Raw genomic sequence first — 10,573 nt, forward strand, 5'->3', positions numbered from 1 at the left:
GTGCAACGTTTATTTTTAAATCGTCATCGTTTTACTTTCCGTTGGATGTCGCCTATATAAAATATATTATATGAAGTACATGTATGAAATACAATTGTTTAATAAATATGCAAATAGAGAAATTAAATATAAGTCAAATAATAATACACATGTAAGTTATGAAGATTTATTTATCATGCTGTCAGTAACATTATGTAATATAATTACAGAATAAAACTGTATAAAAATGTCTAACAAGCACGTTTAATTGTATTCTTTAATGACGTTTTGTCACTTTGAACGTATTGTGAATGCAAGACTTAATTGTAACAGAATATATTAATATTGCAGTATTGCTACGTTTCCCTAAGTAAATATTGCTTTGACACAGTCACAGGTGGGTCAAAGCTGAATATGTGTAAAGTATAAACTGAAAAGATCCACATGTTTCAGGACTTAGCAAGTCATGAAGCAGCATCTGTTTTGTAACACGATACAGGCCGTTATGCAGGACAAAGGTCAACAGACGTCTACATGCCTTTGTAGCAGAGTAGTTAATTAACCCTTGGATCAGTTGTCAGGTTCAATATTTAACTCTCCGTCTTATGCCACTAAATAGACATGACCCGGAAGTGTTTTGTGTGTTGCGTGACTCCTACCCATTTATTTTAAGAGTGAAGGCAGAAACGCGATTATGTTCAGAGTTCGTGTGAGTGTAACAACAGTGCGACAACTAATAAAAACGAAAATGATACCATGCATCGGTGTACACAGGAACCTGGCATGTTTGCTTCGTTCTATGGGTAAGAATTTTGTTCTTTTTTGTGGTTTTAGAAGTCATTGGAGAACTTGGTGAGAAATGACTAGTAAAATCTACTTTGACTTGGAGTAAATGTGCTACGATGATACTGTATGAAGGTCTGATTGTGATTAATATGACCATCTAAGACCATTTATTCAGTGTAAAATCATTTTAAAACATTTTCTAGAAATCACAAGTAGAGGAAATTTACTATTAAGACTAAGGGACATGTCTGTGAATGAATTACTACCAAGGAGGCATCTTATAAATCAGCAGCTCAAAAACCTTTTGAGGTGTGCAAATGCCCTTTACTAAAATGTGTGCAAATGCCCTTTACTAAAATGTGTGCAAATGCCCTTTACTAAAATGTGTGCAAATGTACTTTATTAAAATGTGTGCAAATGCCCTTTACTAAAATGTGTGCAAATGTCCTTTATTAAAAGGATATTTGCACACATTTCAAGATATTGCATTTTCTTTAATATTCTTGCTGTTCTCTCATGAATTACTGCACTTGAGTCAGTGAAAACAACATGGCAAACATGTCTCCTCATTGGCTTTAGTTAGGTGTAATTTGAAGAAACATACAGTGCAGTAGGAGGGGACAAATCATTTATAGGGTTAGTGATTTGATTCCATGGTCCTCCTGTCCACATTCCAAAGTTACCTTAAGCTGGAAAATAAATCCGATTGGTGTGTATGTGGAGACATGCTAATGTGCTGTGGACAAAATCATCCCCCAATTGCATAAATGTTAAAATTCCTCTACATCACGTTTTGTTGGAGCTTTATCACCCCTCTGATACTTGACACACATTCAAATACTTTGTCAACAAACCATTTGGAAAATCACCAATTATTTTGTATTGCTTTCATAGCTCACAAGTATATTTTTCTTCTACCTCTAGGTGGAGTACGGTGGAAGAGCAGCTTGAGACCAGCCCCCCTGTTAACAGCCACTCCTGTTCGTGCCCTCATAGATGAACAGATCAGCATCAAAGGACGTTTCCTGCCACCTCAGTGTCCCGTCACAGTGTGTGCTCAAATGCACAGTGATGATGGTGACCTGTGGGAGGCATTCGCCCATTATAACACAAATGCAGATGGCACTGTCAACTGTGAGTCACAGTACAGTATATTCCCTGTTGGATTATACGTCATGCTTTTCTAATAATGTAATTACTACAAATGTAAAGTATTTACTTGATACAATATGTGAAAGAAAACACAATAGTCGGATTAGAGATGTGAAGAAAGGGTTCAAATAAATGTTGGAAAACGGCAGATTTAAACTTTTATTCCTATGACCCCACCATTTTTGTAGTTTTTTGCATGTAGTTTGCAGGTAGTTCTCAAAACTAAAAGGAGATTTTAGCCACTTAAACAACAACAAAGCAATTAAGCAAAATAAAGTTTCAACTCAATCAGCTGTAAAAAAAAAAAAAAAAAAAAATGGTTGACGGAAGTATCATGTTAACATTGAATCTGTGTATTGTGGATGCAACTTTTAGAAATCAGGTGATTTGAGCCATTTAGACTTCTATGCAGGCCGTTGGTGATCTTCCACTCTGTTTCTTTGTCTCCTCAAAAGTGACCAGGGATCATTCAGTCGGGGGTTCATATTTGGGCTGTGAGTCGATGGGACTGTTCTGGGGTCTACAGCCAGCTCCTGGTTCAAGAGAAGGTTTGAGGCAGGTGATGAAAACAAGCTCACTGACAGCTGTTTGTGGCATCAAACCCAACTTTTTGTTGTCTTTTACAATTGTAGAAAAGCCCAACAACTCTACATAAACCCTGTAAATAATGGAGCCTCATGCTTGTTCAGGCAGGGCACAGTGGTCATTTTGAAGTCATCTTTTCCACATACCTTCAACTAATAATAACAATCTAACTCAAACAATTAGTTGGTTCATATAAACAGACGTGGCTTTCATTCATTCTACATTTGAACCTTCCAGCAGTGAAATACTGACTGCTTCCCACAAATGTAACTCCCTCCAGCACCCACCCATCTTAGAATTTAGGTTTGATTGAATAAAATGTGTTATCAAAGCAATATCAGCTCAAGTCAATTTAATTATATCTTGTTTAAATCTGTGTGACGTTCACACAGAATTTTTCTTGAGCATTAAAGGAGAAGGGCCACACTGGCAAACTCGAATGTTTGTATTTCTGGCAATAAATGCTAAATGCTAAATGCTAAATTGATGAGAGTTTCCTCAGTTTAATGTGCTCTTTGTTTTAGGTTGAGGAAAAAAAACGTAGAGATTCCATACGTAATGCTCATGTCCTTACTGGAGGGCCACGTGTCACCCAATGAGAGACAGAGCACCGAGCTGGCTGCAATAACTACTGAGCGCTGGTACATGGCACCAGGCGTACAGAGAATAGAGATCCGCCAAGATGGAGTTGTGGGGACGTTGTTTTTACCACCTGGTGAGCACAAGATTTGATGAATTCACTCACAATTTTTTTTTTTAAGACTGCCATGACTGAACAGCACCTACTTCACTGATATCCTACAGGCCCAGGCCCGTTTCCAGCTATGTTGGATCTGTGGGGAATGGGTGGAGGACTGGTAGAGTACCGCTCCGCCCTTTTTGCATCCAGGGGCTATGCTAGCTTTTCTCTTGCCTACTTCGGACACAAAGATTTGCCTGGCCCTCAAAACTGTATCAATGTTGGTGATTCATATTTCAAAGTAAGATAAGATGCCTCATTTCCTGCTTTCTGCATCATATGTCTCACTTTAAAATAGCTCCCATTTACTTTGATTATTTTGTCATTCCTTTGAAATATCCTATTTGTTTGTTTGGACAGTCAGCATACAACCTACTTCAAGATCATCGTCAGGTCTGTGCCGACAGAATTGGGATCATAGGTCTCTCCTTTGGAGTCTACCTGAGTCTTAGAATTGCCACTAAGGCTGGTGTCAAAGTATGTCAGATAGTCCTTTCTCCGTCATCCATTTCTTAATCTACACTTTGATCCACACATAGTTTCTGGTGACTTCACATTGCCTTCAAACAGTTAACGTTTTCTCTTCCAGCCATCCTGTTTGATTTGTATCAATGGACCAGTAGGAAGCACCGTCAAGCTCATAGATGCAGAAGGCAGGAGTGAAAGCTTTGAAAGGTAATTAAAGATGCAATTTGTAGGATAATATTGTCAAGACAGCACTGGGATTGTTGCAGGAGTCTATGGATCTGATCGGGGCTAGGATCAGGTGTGATACTTACGTCTATAGACTAAACTACTGGTTTTAGTATTATAGATAAAATAGGGAATTTTGTTAATTTAATTGTCTAATCAATTAAGATTGAGTAAAATAGCTTCAGAGGTAGAAAATGTGTATTGCAGAGGTTGTTTTTAACAATTTCCCCAATGACTGATTATTGATATTGTGGTGGGAAAAAAATCCTATACCCGCTTTGCGTGAGTCTTCTAATGCTGAAATACATAATACCAAAAACCAGGTTGTCTTTTAAGTATTTATTCTCTGCGCAGAGAAGGTTCAATCATCACAACAGAATGCGTACAGTCTCAGTGAGGAAGAACCTCGAAAAAAGTGAACAAGCTTTCTTTATACAGAATGAGCAAAGGTGGGATAGGAACAACAAGTGAAAACAAACGGCCAGCAACCAAAACAAGCGGCCCAAAGGCCTTGGCATGGAACATTCTCATACAACACAGTTAGTTATCTATGTGAACATGCAAGGAGAATTATTCTTTTGCACAACAGAGACACGGTGAAGTTCAACAAAGTCCAGAGCAAAATGACTTATGCATGAATACAATATACTGAGTAGAAATATACATACTACGTAAAAAATTACCATTACAATATTGTGAGAATCTGTGATTAAAAGCGCTCCTAGTGATGGATGTTATATGTTACAAAATGTTTACTTGTAGAAGTATTTGGCCAAGTTACTAAATGTTTTGTGCACTGTGAAATAACCAGAGGCCTCATATTACCACCATATAAGGTAATGAATGTTACAGGACCAGGCACAGAGTGGTACGGATGCTGTCTTCCAGGAGGGGGAAAAAAGCCTGCATATAGTATCTGACCACAGACCAACAGGTCACAGAACAGGAGGAGCTGATCAGGTTTCAGCCAATCCCTGGGCTGATCGATGTGTTGAGGAAAGTGAAATATGAGACTTTTCAGAGACTCTGGGGAGACAAAGGACTGTGTTTCTCCGGAGATTGGCAGATCTGATGTGAACTGCATGATAGTCAGACTGGGGAACGCCAGACTGTTGTGTAGAACATATCAGAGCTCTATTCCAGAGAATATATTTTATAATTCATAGTGTGATTCATTTTGTAATTGTATTTGCTTTTTTTAGAGATTAAATACTTTTTGATTTTAACTTGAACCAGCTATTCGGCCTTGTATTGATGACGGACCTCGAAATTGAGGGGGCTCCCTCTCTTGGGAGGGAGTCCGGACTCGATAATATTTTCTCTGGTAACTTGTTCTTTTAGTTACCAGAAACATACGGTGCATGATGATCAAGGCCATGTGAGTTTCAAAAACATATCCTTGCCTGCAAACATTTCCCCTGAGACCAAAGTGAAGGTGAAGACTTAACACTCCTGAATCTACCACAACACACACAAACACTATACACACTATATACAATGCATTTTGATATTTTGTATAAATAAGAGAAACTCTGCTCCAGAATGACATCTTGTGTTTTTACAGATAGAACACATCGCCTGTCCATTATTGTACATAATGGGTGAAGATGACCTGAGTTCTTCAAGTATGGAGAATGCAAACCTGGTAGACTGTCTTATTTTACTGTTGTTTTTTAAGTATTTCAAATGAATGACGTTGGAAAGCATTTATTCAGTCACAAATAGTCAGTGCAAACCATACTTGATATTGTTTTGTTATATGTGGTATTTGTTAAGACAAACATTTGAGCTGTCTTGATCTCACACTCATTAAAACAAATATTCACTTTAACTGTAAAGGAAACAAAATTTTAAATGTATTAGCTGTGAGATTCACTTTAATACTGTCGTTTATAGGCTCACCATAAGGTTATTGGTTGTATTGCTGAGCCCTTTTTTTGTCACCAGATCGAGGAGACCCTGAGGGATGCAGGTAAATCCCAGCTGTTCACCCTTTTGTCATACCCTGGTGCTGGTCACCTGATTGAACCGCCTTACACACCAAATTCAAGAGTGTCCCTGTGGAGCTTCAAACCAAAAAAACGTGAGTCTTATCCCAGAGCTGCATTTTTCCTTCAGCCAAATCCTAATTTATACTGGTTGTCATTAAACTTTTAATGTTGGTTACATTTTCTATTTGAAAAACTATTAAGTATTAATAATCATAATGCTGTTTTGTTTCTCCTGCAGTGTTTACTCTTTGGGGGGGTCACCCGGCACCCCACGCTGCTGCACAGGAAGATTCCTGGAAGAAGATCCTGGATTTTATGGAACGTCATCTGAGACGGTGAATCTGTGGTACACCTTGAGATAGAAAATACTGCCTTCTGACTAGTCATGAATGATGTATTGTCTGGTTTCAGATGCGGTGACACCGAGTAACATTGTAGTAAATGTATACTTCTTTGTGTGTTATCGTTTAATTAATGCAACAAACTTTTATACCAAATATGTAACAAAGAATCGTCATCCAGTGTAGTCAAAATCATCTCAGACACCTTAAAGAAATTCAGACACTTTTTCTGTGATCCTCAGATGTTTAATGAGTAGACATGCAAATCAATTATTACGGTTGTTTTGGGACGAAAAGCTCTTGGCATGCTGAGGTAACCATTGCGACGAGGCTGATGAACTCTTTGAAGTCGATTTCCAGGTCTCCGTTCTGATCAAGGTCTGCGAAGAGCTCGTCCAGAGTGTCATTCTCATGGATTTTCTGTTCAGCAGGAAAATTGAATGACAGTGAAACATCTGCAGGCTATTTTATTTATTCACTAAAACTCTGCACACTGTGACACCGTGAGGTTGAAATGCTCACTACACACCAGTTAAAGAAATGATCTTCTGGCAACATTCAAAACACTAACATGTGCATATGATGTTAGCTTTATTAGTTCATAACATATTAGTTGATTTATAATTTGTACAAATCTGCTGAATAACTATAACTATCAAATCAATGTACTCCAGTAAAAAGTACAATAGTTGCCTCCAAAATTAAGTGGAGCAGAAGTAGAAAGTAGCAGAAAAATAGAATACTCAAGCACAAGTACCCTTTAAAATTGTACTCAGGTAGCACTTGAATAAATTGACTTAGCTACATTCCAATACAAGCCATCATAACGTATATCTAATTTAAAACAACACACATTTTAACTGTTGCACACTCAAAGACATAAAAAGGACACACGCTTGTTAAGAGTCTGTTATCTTTAAGTTGTTTTTACATGCATTATACTGCAAAGTGCTGATAAACATGGCATTTTTTTTACACTTTTACTTCCATAGCTCACCATGATGAAATGACTCATCTCATTGTTAATAAGATCTTTAAGCTCTACTTTCTTCAGGTTGCACTTATGACTGGAGTATTTGTGGAAAACTTTGATTATAGTGACCATGCCACTCTCCAGGTCTGACATATTCTTCTTTGAGGCCTGCGAGAAACAATTTAAATCACAATACAAAGGCATATGTTTTACTCTCACATGAAGATGTCGTGATCAAACATTAAATACATTGTAACACGATGCATTCACTTGACTTATCATACTATGTTTTCATCATCTTGAAATATTTTAAATGTAAAAAGATTAAATCATTAACTTCACCGTTAAGTTTCTTACCTCCATCTGAAGAAATGCGTCTGTCTTGTAAGGATCCTACTGTAAGTGGGACTGATGGCTTATTCAGCAGTGTGTCGACAGCCTCGCCCAGTTTAGTGTGGACACTAAACTGTATTGATCAACCGCACGAAGGTTTCTCATCTGCTGTGCTCTACGTAATGGACGACTAATGGATATCAGTAGTCATAGCTTTGACCAAAAGACATTTGCTCTTAAAATTAACCATTTGATGTAAGTTTCTCCAATTAGCCTTGTGTGTGTGTGTGTGTGTGTGTGTGTGTGTGTGTGTGTGTGTGTGTGTGTGTGTGTGTGTGTGTGTGTGCGTGCGTGCGTGCGTGCGTGCGTGCGTGCGTGCGTGTGCGCGCCGTGTGTAATATTGAGTATATGAACTGCATAATGGAAGCATTTTCCTGTTTTTTATTTTGTGTCTGCCTCTTGTGGTCTGTTAACTGCCACTGTTGTTTTGAGTCTTCCCGATAATGTCCAGCATATGAAGTGTACAGTTTGTTTTAAAAACTACCTTCATCACACATTAAAACTTCTTTGGGCACAAATAAGGTTCATTAACACATGACACTTATGTTGCAATAATAATCACAAATGCTGGGTGCTCTTAAATTACTATTAATTATTATTATAACTGCCCAAATATACACTGCACATGCACAAAATATGTTTGATACCCCCTTTCTTCTGTCTTCAATAGTTAGATAAGATTACTGGGGCTTTATTAGCAAACATAATTATTACATTTGTAGTGAATATGGTTCGGAAAGTCATGAAATTGGTTTTCCGACAATAAGTCACCACCCTTCTAGTGTCTTGGAACTGTAGCAATCTGATATTACACACATGAGAAGAGACACAGCAACTTCTCACGAAGCAGAGGCAAGAATAATATATCCATGGATGAAAAGAAAATAACCGGAGCTCTCAGAGCGCAAGTGGATGAAAGGCACTGTCCAAAGATGTATTATTAAGTTAAGTTTTGAACTCATTTTCTGGTCAGCAATATTCCAGCTTTTAATTCAATTAATTGTATTCACTTTGTTTAGCTCCCGATCCATTTCCATCTCACTACTGTATGCTGACTCCTGAGTCACAGCATTCAGTAGCAGCATACTTGACCACTGAATACAATGCATGTAGTAGGTATGCAATAGCAGTTTGCCCTCATGCCTACGTTTTAATCCTAAAATCAGTGCAAGAAAAAACTAGAAAAATTAAACTCCTGCTTAAGATGACAGATGGAGTACATGTCAATATTACTTTGAATTCTTTGTATATTTGCAAAAAAAAAAAAAAATCCCCTCTAAGGTAACCTAAAATCACCCTACAATTTCCGACCTCGGAAGCTTGAATTTCCCATTCGTATTTGAACGCAGCGCGGCAGCGTTTCCTGTTGTCCGCACCTATTTTAAAGAGCACACCACGTTCTATCCGGTCGCGCGCCTGTTTCCACCTTAGATGTGTGATGTCTCCGCCCTTCCGTCGAGAGGAAACTCGCAGTGACGTAAAGAAACCAGAGCAGGCAGACGTCAGTGTTAATTAGGCGTTTTAATACCACTCTTTGACTGAAACTCTACGTCCTCTCACTACAAAATCATCCGTGTTTTGGTGACGTTAGAGCGGACGGGAAAAACACAGCTACCGAGAGCGACCGACGAGAGGAGACTAAGCGGTGTGTAACCTGTGTTTTGGGAATGTTTCAATCCTTTTACACTGCTTTTTTTTTGTCCTCTGGCGTTTTGAACTCATTTGCTGCATTATCTAAGATCATAAATGCTAAGCTAAACCTTAGCCAACCTGTTCACTGGGATGTCAAGACCAGTAACGTTAAGAAGGTTAGCTGACTGGAGTAAAGTTGGATGCAGTTACAAGTCCAAACATTTACATTATTTAGTTTTAATGGAGGCCTTTTTTCCCCATCCTCGGTTAACATATAACTACTGTGTTATTCCTCTGACATTACTAATAGCTCTCAGCAGTGTGTATGTGGCACGAAGAAGTCACTTTATGGTGTTTTTATCCCAGTATTGTACTGTATGATGATACAGTTTTGCTATATAGTTAAGATGTGTATGCCCTCTGAATAATTGTGTTTTTGGAGAGGATTTTGAGCTGCATATCTGTAAGGCATTTGACTTCACCAGAGGTAATGTGATGGTTCACATGCAAAGACCTGAAGCCACTTTCCTCCCTCACACACTCACTTTTTATTTTTTCAGAAATGCCCTGTTTTCATTTTGAGGCTATAATTAGCTCGGTATGTGCATGTGTGACCTGCCTCATCTCCTTTTCCTCCCTCTAACACACACACAGTTTCCGTCTCCCACATTGACTAAACCCTCTCTCCTCTTCTCTCCGTTCAGGCATGGCTGATCTGCTGAGGCTGCTGCTCCGGGTGGCTGAGAAAGCGGCTAATGTGGCTCGGGTCTGCAGACAGGAGGCTCCTCTGTTTCAGCTCCTCGTCCAAGAGAAGACCGGAGACGACAAGAACAAGAAGTTCGTCCAGGACTTCAAGACGCTCGCTGACGTGGTGATCCAGGAGATGATCCGGCATGACGTTGGCGCTCAGGTAGGAGAGAAGTCAAGTATGGACCCGTCTGAATTGACTGGAGCTGGATTGTAATCGTGTGTTTGTCTTTTCTTTGGTCAGTTCCCTGAGATGGCTGGCTTCATTCACGGAGAGGAGTCCAACAAATTTGAAAATGGACTCGGTAATGACTCTATATTGTTCTTAACACACCACATGTTCATGTTCTGTTGTTGACTTTAGTTTGTCCCAATCTAATCTGTCCCAACAGTTTATAAGTGGTTATTGAAGGTGTACACTGAGTCTATATCCTGAAGCAAGTGTCTGGTGTCAGTTAGGGTCATGCATGGGAACATTGTCAATCTAGCGCTGAGTCCTTCTGCTCCTGCAAAGGTTGAAATTCAGATTTGCATTTTAAGTAGTTTATCAATTTAATTTTAA

At 38.8% G+C, this 10,573-nt stretch overlaps 3 protein-coding genes across 3 annotated transcripts in view; 2 read left to right on the forward strand and 1 right to left on the reverse strand.

Annotated features, from left to right (window-relative positions):
- Positions 1-637: 637 nt before the first annotated feature.
- Positions 638-7,580, forward strand: LOC137879532 (bile acid-CoA:amino acid N-acyltransferase-like). Its single transcript, XM_068720310.1, has 11 exons — positions 638-782; positions 1,690-1,899; positions 2,373-2,472; positions 3,027-3,217; positions 3,307-3,482; positions 3,602-3,718; positions 3,831-3,916; positions 5,276-5,369; positions 5,499-5,579; positions 5,882-6,017; positions 6,164-7,580. The coding sequence occupies exons 1-11, from the start codon at positions 674-676 to the stop codon at positions 6,262-6,264; spliced, it is 1,401 nt and encodes a 466-aa protein (XP_068576411.1). The 5' UTR covers positions 638-673; the 3' UTR covers positions 6,265-7,580.
- Positions 6,540-7,679, reverse strand: LOC137879718 (protein S100-B-like). The gene is made up of 3 exons (XM_068720641.1): positions 7,597-7,679; positions 7,264-7,407; positions 6,540-6,686 (listed from the first exon to the last, which is right to left on the reverse strand). Exons 1-3 carry the CDS (start codon positions 7,600-7,602, stop codon positions 6,540-6,542), a joined length of 297 nt encoding a protein of 98 aa, XP_068576742.1. The 5' UTR covers positions 7,603-7,679.
- Positions 7,680-9,021: 1,342 nt separating this feature from the next.
- The window catches only part of inpp1 (inositol polyphosphate-1-phosphatase), a 3,917-nt gene continuing 2,365 nt past the window's right edge, over positions 9,022-10,573 (forward strand). The window contains 3 exon segments of the mRNA XM_068720592.1: positions 9,022-9,277; positions 9,969-10,174; positions 10,256-10,316. Of these exon segments, the coding sequence (XP_068576693.1) occupies positions 9,971-10,174; positions 10,256-10,316 (265 nt within the window). The 5' untranslated portion in view covers positions 9,022-9,277; positions 9,969-9,970.

This window comes from Cebidichthys violaceus, unplaced genomic scaffold (genome assembly GCF_023349555.1).
Source record: "Cebidichthys violaceus isolate CVI_PGR_0920_01 unplaced genomic scaffold, fCebVio1.0.p SCAF_25, whole genome shotgun sequence".
In the NCBI taxonomy this organism is placed as follows: domain Eukaryota; kingdom Metazoa; phylum Chordata; class Actinopteri; order Perciformes; family Stichaeidae; genus Cebidichthys; species Cebidichthys violaceus.

What these genes read in the sequence shown, in the direction of transcription:
- LOC137879532 (XM_068720310.1), top strand. Translation starts at nt 674, where the DNA reads ATGTTCAGAGTTCGTGTGAGTGTAACAACAGTGCGACAACTAATAAAA. An exon ending in ATGTTTGCTTCGTTCTATGG is followed by an intron (nt 783 to 1,689) that starts GTAAGAATTTTG and finishes TTCTACCTCTAG; the next exon opens with GTGGAGTACGGTGGAAGAGC. An exon ending in GTATGGAGAATGCAAACCTG is followed by an intron (nt 5,580 to 5,881) that starts GTAGACTGTCTT and finishes TTTTGTCACCAG; the next exon opens with ATCGAGGAGACCCTGAGGGA.
- LOC137879718 (XM_068720641.1), bottom strand. An exon ending in AGATGAGTCATTTCATCATG is followed by an intron (nt 6,687 to 7,263) that starts GTGAGCTATGGA and finishes CCTGCTGAACAG; the next exon opens with AAAATCCATGAGAATGACAC.